At 35.3% G+C, this 15952-nt stretch overlaps 1 protein-coding gene across 4 annotated transcripts in view; it reads right to left on the bottom strand.

Moving 5' to 3' along the window:
* Window positions 1-535: 535 nt before the first annotated feature.
* Window positions 536-15952, bottom strand: part of FSTL5 (follistatin like 5) — a 703822-nt gene continuing 688405 nt past the window's right edge. For all 4 annotated transcript variants that reach the window (XM_066387204.1, XM_066387223.1, XM_066387213.1 and 1 more), the window contains one exon: window positions 536-3057. In XM_066387204.1, the coding sequence (XP_066243301.1) occupies window positions 2355-3057 (703 nt within the window). In that variant the 3' untranslated portion in view covers window positions 536-2354. The remainder of the gene's footprint in view (window positions 3058-15952) is intronic.

Here is a 15952-nt window from a genome sequence, read left to right as displayed (position 1 = left end):
CCCCCAAGTCATCTCCTTCCATTGTTTATTCGCCCTTTCCCCTCTTCTAGCTCCCTCCACCCCCTTTCTCTCTACTATTCACCATGTTCTTGTCTGTGTCTGAGTTTTTTTTCTTTGCTTAATCACCTCAATTTTTTCACCCAGCTCTCCAACGCCCCCTACTCTATGTCAGCTGTCAATCTCCTCTCTGTATCTATGAGTCTGTTTCATTTTGTTTGTTATTTTGTTCATTGGATTCTGCACATAAGTAAAATTACATCATACTTGTCTTTCTGTGACTGGCTTATTTCATTTAGCATAATAGTCTCCAGGTTCAACCATGTTGGTGCAAAAGGTAAAATTTCCTTTTTTCATTTTTTACAGCCTAGTAATATTCCATTTTATAAGGGAATAAATTATCTTAATTGATATTAATCACCCTCTACCACATCCTATCACTTTTTAAATAATGCAGAATACCAGACTGTTTGAAGCAATACAAGGAAAACCAAAACATTTGTCTGCACATTAAAACAATGGACTGAACTCTCAAAGATTAAAATGTAAGAGATTTATTCTCCTTTGATCAAGCAGCATCTATAGACAGAGCATCCACATGGTGTAGCTATCAAAGAAGGAGTATGAGAAAGACTTACATTGAATTACATTAAATCATTAGATCACGGACACTTTATATGGTTCATGTTTACAAAGAAGGAAATTGCTAAAAAGGAAAGCAGCTAAGTAGAAACATAAACTGACTTTTGTTGTTTATGAAATCTACCTCAGAATGTTTCCTTAAGCTAAGAAATCTATTGTATCACACAGTTCAGGATGCTATATACACAGAAGATATTACACACTATAAAATTTCAGGTTTCTAAGCAGTTTTACACAATTGAAACTTGAGTAAAATTTGTGTTTAAAAAAGACCTTCTTGGATTACCTTCAGTAAATGGAGGTCATTTCAACAGTCCATTAGCATTTTTAGCAGCAACAAAGCAAAAAATTAAGTAAGTAGCTTCTCAAAATAAGTAAGCTATTGTTTAATTCTATAATTATCTGCTTATTTCAATAAGCCAACTCTCTAGATCTAATCCACTTCCACTGGCTTTATGTTTACCCCTAAAAAAAAGAAATACTTTTTTACTTCTATGCAGTGTCTCAAATGAGAGGTTTAGTTAGGTTTCAAACTACAGCACACAGTTAGTGAGTGGGTCATTTAAGGATTATGAAGGAATTGAAAAGAAGTCATTTAGGGAAGTTATTAGAAAATAAAGTTTTTGGTAGGTTACATTTAAATGGCAAAGGCAATGCCATACATCTTTACTCATCACTGTGGAGCTGTCCCCTAATCCTAATTTGTAAACTAATTCTCCTAAACACTACTCATCAGTTCTCTAGCCAGTTGTCTCTCCTTCATGTTAATTTCCCTATATGGGGTTTACTCTAAGCAGACAAATTATGCTTCTCTTTTTAGAAATGAGATTTCCTGCTGATGCAACACTGGGCTACACGAAAAAAAAATCTATTCTGCTAATAATAAACATTTATAAGCAGTTGACATTCCAAATTTGCATTATAAACATAATACACTCTAGTGATTGAAAGCAAAATGAATAGTGAATACATTGCAAACATTTTTATATTTTCCTCCCATTTCCCCATTTTCCAAAACCTGCTGCACCATAAGTGTCAAATCGAATTCCTCACTTGCATACAACCTAAGGCCAATTTATGCCTTCAAATGATACTCCATTAAGCAAATGACGAAAGGCAGGATTTAGTGCAAGAGATGTTAAACATCTCTCTTTTAATGATGGGATGTATAGTTATAAGTGTTCATTATGCAGCTTTTAATTTTCCTTTTCCTCTTGTGACATTCCCTTCAAGGCACAAAAGATTATAAACAGTGAATGGGACAGAATATTTTGACTTAAAAATTTTAGGGTTCCACAATACCTTTTATTTCTGCTTTAAGCATACAAAAAAAAAACCCAGAGAGAAAAATACCCCCAAAAAACCAATAAACCACCCTTGAAGTAAAATGGTGCTGAAAGTCATCTGAAATTCCCTGCAATGGTTTAAGTACATAAATTCTTATTTTATTGGTTTAAACCATAATTATAGATAGAATTCTTGTGATTAATATAGTTTCTCATTAAATATTGTCTTAAAAATTTCTAATTAACCTATGTTACTAAGTGTGTGTTTTCTTTATGACAAAAAAAAAAACAAAAAACCTGTTTGGGCCAACCAAGTTAGTTATGTTTGACTAGGATATAAACTTAAAAAATTAAGCTGTAAATTTAAACAGTGACTTGAGTGCAATGTACTGGCGAACTCTTAATTTGATAATTATTTAATTAGGGTTCCTAGGCATCGCCAACCCAAACCACTGTATTTCCTTTCTCAACTTCAGTGATCTCACAGTTTAACTTATTGAGTCGTCCATCTAGTATAAAGAGAGAGTCCTTGGAAGGTGTCATCAGATATTGCCCAAATAAGCCACTGTCCTGGATTTGCCGGTTCTTCCGGTTCCAAGGCCATTCTTCCGCCGTGAGAGGTTCCTTAAGGCTCTTGACCATCTTCACCTTCCCCGAGGAGAGCTCCACGAAGAGCACCGCAGTCTGCGTGCTGGAGCTGCCGTAGATGTTGTACTGGTGCGCTTCCGTGAAGGACGGCTGGAATGCCAGGTCGGAGATGTGCACATTCGTGTGGATATCAAAAGCCTCCTGTATTTCTCCTCTGATGGTAATGTACTGGACCCTGACAAGACCTTTAAGGTCATTAACGCTGACAAGATAGTGCCCATCTGGAGAGATATATGGAGTGCCCGTCACATCTCTGTTGAATCCAATGACTGAGTCGGTTACGCTGTCCACCACGAGCTGTGGGGGAACTGCTCCAGTGCTGTTGAGCTTGCAGCCAATAAAGTAGTATCCTCCCAGGTGTGTGTACGCCAGCGACTGAGGAATACACTTATAGTCCTTCAGGTTAATTGTCTTGATATATGACATGGTCTCAAGATCAATTTTTTGCAGTGCAGCTTCATCTTTGTGAAGAATAAATCCAAACCTGAAAAGATGAAAAACTAAAGTTAGGCAGGAAAACAGAGTGGTGACTGGAAAAAGACGCACGGTGGACAGGTGGAAAGGGCTGTCACACGTCCAGGTGTCTGCTGCCAGGCTGTGTAGCAACTTGTGTTACATTGTGTTAGATTTCAACTTGAAAGTGTGTGGCCCGCCTCCTTACTCCAGGTTGTTCTTTCATTATAGCTGAACAATTATAATTCATGCTGTAGAGAGCAAAATAATTAAAAGCAATATATCTAGTTAATTGAAACAATGAATTTTAACTTTGACAAAGACAGTAAGAAAGTAAACATTATTTCGTATGTCACTAAACTTTCTGATATTGAACAAGCTTGGTTAACTGGTACAAAAACGAAACAATAAAGAATGTGTATATATATTTCACTCACTTCCTTTACTTCTTCTACTGTCTTATGATCACCTAATAAATCTGAAACATAACTATTAATTTACTTATTTTTATTTTTTTAGTGAGAGAAAAGAGAAGGGAAGGGAAAGAAAGGGAGGGATGGAGAGGGGAGAAGAGAAGAGAAAAGAAAAGAGAGAAGAGAGAAGAGAAAAGAGAAAAAAGAAGAGGAAGAGGAAGAGGAAGAGAAGAGGAAGAGAAGAGAAGAGAAGAGAAGAGAAGAGAAGAGAAGAGAAGAGAAGAGAAGAGAAGAGAAGAGAGAAGAAGGGAGAGCTATAAGAAGCATCAACTCATCATTGTGGCACTTCAGTTGTTCATTGAAAATGAATTAACATGAATTAACCGGGCTCTCATACATGAATTAACCGGGCTCTCCAGCTGAGCCAGTGACCCCTTGCTCAAGCTAGCGACCTTGGTCTCAAGCCAGCGACCTTGTGGTCATGTTGATGATCCCACGCTCAAGCCAGTGAGCCCACAGGGTTTTGAAACTGGGTCCTCAGCATCCCAGGTCAACGCTCTATCCATTGCATCACCACTTGGTCAGGCTAACACATAACCATTTAAATAATTATCCACACTTTTCTCATTGGATCTGTCTCACAGGACTACCTTAATAGATGCAGATATATTGTTTTCTGATTTACAACTATTAGACTTTTATATATTACATTTTAGGATCACCTTTATGATTTTAACACTTGTACATTTTAAATACTAGTTGCGTTTTTTACTCTTGCATGCTTATATTGCTATTGCTTTTAATGATGTATCTGCATTCTATTGGTTATCTTATATTGAACAATATTAAACTTTAAAAGTTTCTGGCATTTTCCATTAAATTTAATTAAAAATAAATATTTTAAAATTTGTTTTAATGACCTCTTTAATTACTTTAATGTTTTCCAAAGCATTTGTCCTGAATACTAATTGCAAAGTATTAGAAGTCCCTGTCACAAGGTTAGATATATTTTGAAACCCTGACCTATAACATTGAGGCTTCCTATCAAAGATAAGTAGGTTAATAAGGTAAATTAAGATAGAAACTACTATACAAAATTATATCTAAAATATATACTGGCCAATAGAAATGTGAAGGACTTTTTATTTTTGTTAGTAATATTGATTAAAGCACCTCCTAATATTTCCAAAATATCTATAAAAATAAAAATCAGAAATATTGTTACATTTTTATAAATAAAAATAACTTCATTGTATTAAGACAAAGCAAAATAAAACAAACAAAACCTCTAAATATACTCTATTATGTTGTCATCTGTGCAATTCATTTTCAGTATGGTAATCCATACAGTTTTATTTATGTAAAAAATAACCATTTCTATATATAATGTACAAATATGGATCATCCAGGGTAATAGCTTCTTAAAATTGTAACTATTGATATAAGCACATGTTAAGTTCAAAGTATAAATTTATATATTTTTAATTTATATTTTTAATATCAGAAAAATAAAGTGAATTTTCCCAAAAATTAGTCTTGTAATTGTGTAAGCAGGGAATGCATAAACAAAAGTATTTTAAGAAAATAAAATTATAACTGCTATGTTTTTACATTACACACAACTGGGTACCATATTATAATTTTAACTAAATGAACATTTATGAAGAAACTATTTGATATCAGAGAGTACAGAGTCTTCTATACAGAAGAACAACTAAAAGTGTATAGTTACTCCTTTAAAAAGATGTCTTATATATTCAAATACAAAGCACTTGGAATATTTTGGAGACCAATAAACTCCTGCTTACAATGAGTAGAAATTTTTAGTGATAAAAATTAAAAACAAGATAGTAACCAATGCCTAATTCTAGAATTATGCTATACCATTACTTAATTTAGTAACTATAACTTTTTCTATATTTACTTGCAATGGAATAAAGTAATAATTTTGAAAGTAGTATTCCTAGTGTATTTTAAAATGACATTTAGCATTTCTGGCTTGTATCTTGGAATTTTCTCTTTTCCTATGTCCTTAATAATTATGTGTGTTTGCTCAGTAAACTCAGCCCATACCATACCTATTCAGGATAAAATTTTGTTCTGATTACAGTTACAAAGAAACATATTAACAATTACTTCTAAATGTTCCCATTAAAGTATTAATGCACAGTGGAGGTTTTAAATACTACCTAAATATTAAAGAATTAAAAAAACACTCAAACTGAAAACTGAGTCCCATTTTTTGTCAGCAACAAAAACATCATAAAATGCTAAATATTATCCACTCTCTTCCTTGTCTTAATAAATAAGTAACTCTATTTAAAATGGATGCTTTTCCATTAATGGACAGTCATTAAGAATGTGTGTGTGGATGTACGATTGTGTCTATTATTTGTGAAATTATAAATTATGATTAAATGTACTGTCTTTTTTCTGTTATACATTATAAATGTGTTCAAAGGCAAAAGCAGTAATATACACATTTTTTTTTTTTTTCTGAAGCTGGAAACGGGGAGAGACAGTCAGACAGACTCCCGCATGCGCCCGACCGGGATTCACCCGGCACGCCCACCAGGGGCGACGCTCTGCCCACCAGGGGGCGATGCTCTGCCCCTCCGGGGCGTCACTCTGCCGTGACCAGAGCCACTCTAGCACCTGGGGCAGAGGCCAAGGAGCCATCCCCAGCACCCGGGCCATCTTTTGCTCCAATGGAGCCTTGGCTGCAGGAGGGGAAGAGAGAGACAGAGAGGAAGGAGGGGGTGGGGGTGGAGAAGCAAATGGGCGCTTCTCCTATGTGCCCTGGCCGGGAATCGAACCCGGTCCCCCGCACGCCAGGCCGACGCTCTACCACTGAGCCAACCAGCCAGGGCTATAATATACACATTTAATAAAAGTGATTGACCAAGTTATGGCATTTCAATCCTCTTAACCTTAAGTCTAGTTCCTTTGGGCAGTGGTTCCTGAACACTAATGAGGAAAAACCAGACACGCTTTAACTACTGTTGAACTATTGTAACTCTGATACTAAAGAATGTACTTAAGTTGTGATATAATCCAACTTCATTTGGAAGTAATTAAAATGAAAAAGAAATGGTTTGGTAAAAAATGTAAAAACTCCATGTGCGTTGATAAAATTATCCCTATTTTGACATCCACACTGCATGCTCCTTTAGAATTAGAGATCTAGCTACATAAGCAGATGCATGAGAATGCCTTCAATTTTTCACTACTGATTTACGGGGTAGGAAGCAGTGTCTCTAATTCAAAATTTCCCTCTAGTACAGATTGATATGCAGAAACCTCCCACTGTTCATTAGTCTGTGATTAATATTTACAAGGCTCTCAACTTTCATGCCTCCTTAGTATAATAAAATCCTGCATAGTGCTTGGTTTAACGTAGTTTGTCTAATATTTATCAGAATGTGTATAAGAAATTGCAGACTGAAAAAAATGAGAAAGTTAAAAGTTAATTTTGAAATCACTTATTTTATTAGGAAAAAAGAAACCCAACTAAGAAAATGTGGCCATTGCTCAGCATGGCATTAAGTAGAATTGTTGTTAGATTTGGTAAGGAGAATTAGAACATTTTGTTTTCTCAAACTATTTTCATTTTCTAAATGCTTAGAGCTTACAGCTATGTGGAAGGATGGTATTGCAGAGTGGAAGGATTGAGAAATTAAAAAATAGATATAGATAACTCATGGATACAGGCAACAGTGTGGTGATTGCTGGGGGGGATAAGGAGGAGAAATGGTGATGAATGCAGACTTGGGGTGGTGGACAAAATACAGTGTACAAATGATGTGTTGTGGAATTGGGCACCTAAAACCTGTATAATTTGATTAACCAGTGTCACCCTAATCAATTCAATATAAGGGAAACATCATGTACTGTAAAAAAAAAGCTCAACTTTAATTATTCTTTTCGTGCTTTAAGGTGGGATGCTAAAATGATTCAGACACAGAGAAGGTGCTTTCAATAAAGTAAAGGTTTTCAGTCTAGGCTGATTTAGTTTCATGATCCAGTGTTCCACAATAACAGATACATGACCTTACATAATGTCCTTGACTTCCATGAATTTCAGTTTTTCTCAGCAGGGTGAGCATAAAAGTACTAGCTTGCTTTGAGGATGGGAGTCAGTGTGTTTATTATTAGCCAAACAACAAATTCTCAACAAATAGAACTTGTCCTTGATTTACTCCTTAAGTAGCATCATTTTCCCATTCTGAGTCAAATAAAATCCATGGATGAGAAAAACCAAAAAAAATTATTAATTTTTCTGTTTAGCTACTATTCCCACAATGTTAAAAATAAACTTAGGATCAATCCCTACATTAGAAGCTGGGAAGGGCGCAATATATTCCCTCTCCATTCCTATATTATCTCCTAACTCAAATCCTATCACCTGTACTTCCCCAGATTTTAAAACAAGTCTTTCCATGTGTATCAATGGATGCAAATGGGAGACAGTGAGTGGAGACTGAATGTTTTGGGGCATTAAATTAGCCACTCTATCCTATTATAAAACAACATTACTGCAATCTACATCTAAAACAAAAACTTGTGAAAATCTATAATGAAAATCTAGGGTCAAGTAGTTAGTGTTTCATAAATAAAGGTGAGTAGGATTATTAATAGCTTGTTTTCCAATTGCACGATAAGTATCCTGTTATTCCAATTAGAAGGTAATAAATGACAAATAGATAAGAAACTAAAAGTATAACTCTCCCACATCATCAATATATAAACTCACATAAACAATGGGCTCTTGCAATGACATCTTCCACTGTGTTACAGCTGACAGAGTTCTCATAGAAACACACCATAAATCTGACACGAGCTATCCATTCACTAGTTTATGAATTCTTTTATATTTAGTTGTTTTCTATTATCCCAGACTGACCCTTGTAAGAAAAGATTGAATGCTGTTCCTATTCAAGCACCAGAGGATTTAGTTTTATCTGAACTTCACATAAATAGCTCAGTAAAACGTAGCTGTTCATAAAGAGTGGTCACATTCATACTCGGGAGAGGGGAAGCACAGAGAAACAGAATTGACACATTTGGGGAATATTTATAACTAGAACAAGGACAGTTTCTGAATAGCTTAATGCTTAGATGTGTTTGAGATATGAAAGTACTTTGACTTTTTCTGTTTTCACATAGGTTGAAGAAACTACAATGGATCACAAGATGCCTTCTTACCTGATTTTTACAAGTATATCATAGAAATTCTATATTAAAGACTTTAGCTACATCACTTCTTCCCTACTTTAACTTTTAGTTTTTTTTTTCCTTAAAAAAAGGTAGAATGTGTTTCTGAATACTAAATTCCCTACTTTCTTTCTTCTCTGATATCTTATTTCTCTGATATGTAGGAACTCTGTTTTTTTCTACAAAGCATTGAGACATACAGGCATCCTTTAATTACAGTATATTCAAGACATCTAATTGCTTGACAGAATTAAGATAGTGCTAAAGTTCTATCACTTCTAGTGAGTAACTGGACATACATAAAAAGAATTATTACAAATTATATACACAGCATATACTTACATCCTATCTTACAATGGTTTGACTTAAGATTTTCCTATTTTATAAGGGTATGTAGCCATATACATTCAGTAAAAACTGTCCTTTGATTTTGAATTTTGACTTTTTTGTTGGCTAGCATTATATGGCACGATGCTCTCTCGTCACACTGGGCAGCTGCAGTTTACACAGATCCCAGTGAGCCCTATGATTACAAGGATAAATAGCTGATACTCTATGGTATCATATATAATGTATTTTCAACTTAATGATATTTTGAACTTTCTATGGGTTTATCAGGACATAATAACCCATTGTAAGTTGAGGAGCCTCTGTATACAACAAACTGTATTTCAAATACCAAAAAAGTTCTCTACCTCTTTTTTGAAGAGCTAAGAGCTTAAGGGGGGGGGGGGATGACATTATGCCCTAAGATGCCATTTTAAAAGTTTGGCGGCTCTTCTTAACTTGGCTTTCAGATTCATGAAAATCTGAAAATAACAGCCTCCCTGATCTCACCCATTTTTCTGATTAAGGTATGTTTTACACTGGAGTTGATAAATGGATCAGAGTTGGATTCTCTGTGGTCAAATTCAGTAATTATTCCAAACATACTATGTTCAATGTGCTTTGTAAAACTTTATGAAGAAAATGGAGAATAAATAATAATTCCTATTCTTAATGTAACTATAGTCAAGCAATGGGTGCTTATAATTGTATACCCTGGACTTTCAAAGATTGCTTAGGAAAACTCTTCAGAGATTAGAGGAGGAATGGGTATAGCTACATCCCTGTTTCAGCTTTTTTGTCATGCTAAGCTTTCACTTGAAAACAGTTTATATTAAGCTAGATACCCAAAGGAAAAGGAGAAAATCCAATTAGAATAAATCAGGGAGGGTGAAGTAAAGAGATTGTTTACAGAGTAATAGGAATTGATCACAAGGGACAGTACAGTAATACAAGGAAAGTAACAATAAGATTGTTGTCCCTGCTATTCCCTGGAGGGAAAGAGTTATGTGGGGAGGTGTCTCTTGTCAGGGGCTGAGACCTTTCATCTCAAGAAATAGCTGGTCTCCTACAAATCAGCAGACAAGTAGCAGAGGGGTGGGGATGACATACTTCACTCCCATTGTCCTTCTTCATGCAGATCTCTTGTCAGGCTTCTCATATGTCAATCAAACCAGAGGCCATATTAGTCAGCCTCCTGGGACAGAAAATGTGATGGAGAATGATAGGGTGTGTACCTGAGGATACAATTCAAAATGCAAGTACAGACTTCCCTGACCAAAGTGTCTGAACAACTCAAGTCCGGTGAATATCCAAAGATACGACAGAAACTAATAGATACATTTAGTTTCTAACTGGGATCATTTGACACTTGATAAAGAGAAATATTGTAACTTCAAGTTGGAAGAAGAAAAATTCTTGAATTTTTTCTTCTTTTTTTTTTTTTAACCTGATGTAATGCTGGTGGTTGAGGCAAGGCAGGTTCACAATGAATTCGGGCAGATGGTAGAGAAACTGCGGAGTCTATGGCCATTCCCGTTTATTGGAGGCTCGAAGAGTCAGGTGAGCAAATAAACAAAGGAAAACCACTTTTCCCAGTGGAGGGTAAGGGATCAGGAAAACTACCACCCTGTGGAAATCAGGAAACACCACCTCGCAGTGTCTGGTGCTTTCTGGGAGAATCACCCCTGAGGGAAAGCACCCATAGCTTTGCATAGACAAACAGGTGGCTCTCTGCCACGTGCTTACGCATTAATTGTGCAAAGTGCTTGCAGCCGGGTAAACCAGTGAGCAAGCCAATCACAGCTGTTTTCCCCACACCTGAGATAAATGTTTTTCTTTTTTTCCTTTTAAGTGAGAGGAGGGGAGATAGTGATCCTGCATGCCTCCGACCAGGATCCACCTGGCAACTCCCATCTGGGGCGATGTTGGCTCAGTGGATAGCTGTCAGCCGGGTGTGCTGACGTCCTGGCTTTGATCCCAGGTCAGGGTGCACCTGAGAAGCAACCATCTGTTTCTCTCCCTCTTCCCCTCTTGTAGCCAGAGGCTTGATTGGTTCAAGCGTGGGGCCTGGGAGCTGAGGATAAATAGTTCTTTAAATAGCATGTTCTTACTTCTGGTAAAGTTATAGAAAATGTCTCTTTCCTTTTAGTTATAGGTAAAATAATTTTAATAACTGCTGTGTACTGAATGTTTATGCCCTCCTCCCTCACCACATTTATATATTGAAGCTCTAAATGCCCAATGCGATGGGATTTGGAGGTGAACCCTTTGGAAGGAAATTAGGTCATGAGAATGGAGCCTTCATGAGGAGTTTAGTGCTTCTATAAAAAATTGAGAGATGATCATTCTCTTGGCCATAGGAAGAGATAGCAAGAAAACAGCCTGCAAGCGAGGCCGAGGGTCCTCACCGTACCCAAGTGTGCTGGCATACTGTTCTCTGGCTTCCAGCCTCCTCTTAAATCAGTCCCTCTTACCCCTCTTACCTAAGGCACACAGTTCAAGCCGGCTGAACTGTCTAAGACAGAAACTGGTGCGTGAAGTGAGCTGCTGCAGGAACAAACACCCAAAAGTGGGAAAGCAGCTTTGGAGCAGGGCGATAGGCAGAGGCTGGGAGTGTTTGGAGGTGCCTGCTAGAAAAAGCCGACCTTGTCTGGAAGGGGCACTAAAGGCAATCCTGGTGAGGGCTCAGAAGCAAGAGAGGAGAACTGGAGAGAAAGCCTCCATCTTCGAGAATACATAAATAATCATGAACAGTATGGGAGAAATGTGGTTGGTAAAGTCCGTTTTGATGAGGTCTCAGACAGTTATGAGAAGTCTGTTATTGTAAACTAGAGGAACAGGCAATCCTTGTGATAAAGTGGCAAAGGACTTGGTTGAATCCTATTAGAGTTATAGTGTTTTTTGGAAAACAGAATTTGGGAGTGATGAAATTGGATATTCAGTTGAGGTTTGTAAGCAATGTGTTGAAGGAAGGGCCTTTTGACTGTTGACAATATAGCGCACAAAGAGAGAAATGAAATGAAGAAGAAATTGTTATGCAAAAAAAGAGTCAGAATATGAAGATTTCTAAGGATGCTATACAAAATTTCCTTAAAAGGTGACTCAGCATTCCAAGAGCTAAAGCTCTTGCCTCATGTTTGCATATGTCTTATTAACATAAATCACCTGGTCAACATGGGAGTGGACTACCCAAAGGCATTGAGACTAGGAGATATTAGAGTACTAGCCATTCCTCATATGAGGTGGGTAGCAATAGTGGCCAACAAATATCAAAAGATTTAAAACTTCACAAATGATTAAGAAAATAAATTAAAGGTAAAACCTGAGTTATTTATTTCTACTAATCTGCAGGTAACAATAGTAAAGTGAGTTTAGATTCAATACCGGTAAGGATGTGATTAAATATGTTCTCTCATATACTACTGGTGGAAACATAATTGTTTTCAGCTTTTTGGAGGATAATTTGTTATTACCTCTGAAATTAAAATATGACTCTGATTTAATGAAGCAATGATGTCTCACAGTATCTTCCCTTAATCAATGCTCATAAAATAACTACAAAGTACCATGCACAAGCATATTTATGCAGCACAAGTTGTAATAAGAAAAATTTTAAAATAATATAAATGTCAAACAGTAGAAAAATGTTCAAATAAACCATGAAATATCCACCAAGTGAAATTTCATACTGCAGTTATAAAATAAAAATGAGAACGTATTAGCAATGATACAGAGGTATCTTCAAAACTGTTCATTTTTAAATATATAAGTACATATCAGATTAAAAGGAATACTATATATTTTAATGCAGATATATGTAATTACTTCAAAAAATTAATTGAAAGATTTTTATTCATCAATCTATTCTCCTAAAAAGAAAAGTGTTATGGATGCTTATAAAAGAAAATTTTCAGCTTCAGAAAAATGAAAAAAAAAAAAATTAAAAGAAAATTTTCACTTATTACTATATATACTTCTGCATGATTTGAATATTGTATCATATATGTGCACCAAAATATATATACTATGCAATCTTATTATTTTCAACTAAATAAAACTAAAGCAGTGAGATGCCATTTTATTTGACAAATTAGAATGCATCATGTTAAAGAGTGTTTAATCTGATTGGCATTTTTCTATATTACTGTATTGCTAAGTGTAACTTGCATGTAGAAAACGGTGATTAGCATAAAAGATCATTCACATATATCTGCCCTTTTTAGTAAAAACTTGCTTCTTATTTGACTGTCATATGGGAAAAATAATAAATATAGTTAAAGGTTTAGGCACAAATATATTCATAATAGTATTTACTGATAAAAGTTTGTAAATAACTCAAAAGTCCAAATATAAGTGAATATTTATATAAATGATTATATAGACATGATGCAATACAATATACAACAGAATTAAGTAAAGAACTAATTTAGGATTAATGTATATTCAATAAAATTATATGAAAAGAGCACACTATTGTGTGAATGGTATGATTAAACCATTAAAAATAAAACAAGCAAAGCCCATGTTTGACTGAAGGTAAATATGCCTAAAAATTAACTAGTCAAGTTTGGAAACTAATTAAGCTCATTTTTGTCTGGTTTTAAGTTTGCAATCATTGTTCAAAAGCATTGTCTACTTTTTATAAAAACATATATATGTATTAATAGAAATAAAACAATATGTAAGAACTCTAATTAAAAGGCTCAGGCAGCCTGACCAGGTGGTGGTGCAGTGGATAGAACATTGACCTGGGATGCTGAGGACCCAGGTTCAAAATCCTAAAGTCACCAGCTTAAGCACAGGCTCATCCAGCTTGAGCTTGGGTTCACAGACATGATCCATAGTCACTGGCTTACGACCAACGCCATTGGCTTAAGCAAGGGGTCACTGGTTCAGCTGGAGCCCCCAGTCAAGGCATATATGAGCAAGTAATTAATGAACAACCAAGGAGCTGCGAGGACAAATTGGTGTTTTTAATCTTTCCTCCTGTCTGTCTGTCCCTCACTCTCTGCCACTAAATAAATAAATAAATAAATAAATAAATAAATAAATAAATAAATAAATAAAATGAAGCTCAGGTAACTTCATGATAATTACTGATAGGGATTTTCTTGACTATGCACTTACTAAGGGTTCTGATAAATGTACAAACTGTGCTTGCTGCTTCAATAAAGAGACTAATCCATGGAAAGACTCATCAAAGATAGATAAACACAACAAAAAAATTCTTGAAACATCAAAATATGTTTGCATATGAAATGAAATGAAAAAAAGTAAATACAATGACTACTTATACTGAATCAACCAAGGGGATAATGAAACAATAAATTCATAATACAAGTAAGAAAGATGTAGTAACTAAATATTAGAGGACTACTGAGAAATGTTGTGATCTACAATATCAACAAAAATTAAAGTAATAGAATAAAAGTAAAAGTTTGCTACAAGAAATTGCTAGCAATGGTGATTTCAGTAGATAGAAGGGTAAAGCAGAAAGAATTACATGGAACATTTGGAAATAGGAAAGCTTTCTCTTTTCAAGATGTCATTCTACAACGTTAATCAGAGATTTTTTTCTTACATTTTTTTATGTTTCTCTAAACTATTCTTTCTTTGAAACTCTGTTTTGAAATCCAACCTGGCATAACTGTTTTTTGTTTGTTATAACATCTGTACTCAAAATGGTTCATATTATAATTGTCTTAACACTCATTTCAACAATATTGAAAGATTTTCTATTTTAAATCTATGTATGTAATTTGGTGACTGCACATAAGAATGTGGTTTAATTGCAAATCTCTGAAAGAGAATATTTATTTCAGAGATTGAACCAAGCACACATAAGTCTGAAGTAGTTGAATTTGTATAACTATTTTATTAATTCTACTTGAATATTTAATCTTACTAAATGCAATAGCCTTGCACTGGTGAATTCTTTTAATTGGCACATACTTCTATACAAAATATATGAAGTTTTATGAGCAAGTTGGAATAGAAAAACCGAAGTGTGCTTGATACTTATGCTTTATATCTGCCCAAATACTATAAATTCTTTGTTTGTATTTGTTTATACAGTTGTGATTATACTAGTTTATTCCCAGAATATATTAGTGTTTTTGTTGTTGTTGTTGCTTTTTTTTAAAGAGACAGAGAGAGTCAGAGAGAGGGATATATAGGGACAGACAGACAGGAACGAAGAGAGATGAGAAACATCAATCATCAGTTTTTCGTTGTGACACCTTAGTTGTTCATTGATTGCTTTCTCATATGTGCCTTGACCGTGGGCCTTCAGCAGACCAAGTAACCCCTTGCTCAAGCCAGCAACCATGGGTCAACGCTGGTGAGCTTTTTGCTCAAACCAGATGAGCCCGCACTCAAACTGACGACCTTGGAGTCTCGAACCTGGGTCTTTCCACATCCCAATCCAATGCTCTACCCACTGTGCCACTGCCTGGTCAGGTGAATAAATTAGCTTTAAGAATCTCTTGGACCAGCTGAAGAAAGGCGATAATAAAAATCAGAGCAGAAATAAATGAAATAGAGAACAGAAAAACTATAGAAAAAATTAACAGAACAAAGAGCTGGTTCTTTGAAAAGATCAACAAAATTGACAAACCCTTGGCAAGACTTACCAAGGAAAAAAGAGAAAGAACTCATATAAACAAAATCCAAAATGAAAGAGGAGAAATCACCATGGACACTGTAGATATACAAAGAATTATTGTAGAATACTATGAAAAACTTTATGCCACTAAATACAACAACCTAGAAGAAATGGATAAATTCCTAGAACAATACAACCTTCCTAGACTGAGTCAAGAAGAAGCAGAAAGTCTAAACAGACCTATTAGTAGAGAAGAAATAGAAAAAAACTATTAAAAACCTCCCCAAAATAAAGGTCCAGGCCCTGACGGCTATACCAGCGAATTTTATCAAACATTCAAAGAAGACTTGGTTCCTATTCTACTGAAA

This window comes from Saccopteryx leptura, chromosome 1, assembly GCF_036850995.1.
Source record: "Saccopteryx leptura isolate mSacLep1 chromosome 1, mSacLep1_pri_phased_curated, whole genome shotgun sequence".
NCBI classification, from domain to species: Eukaryota; Metazoa; Chordata; class Mammalia; order Chiroptera; family Emballonuridae; genus Saccopteryx; species Saccopteryx leptura.
Note: the sequence above shows the minus strand (reverse complement) of the source record. Positions and strands in the feature narration are given on the sequence as shown.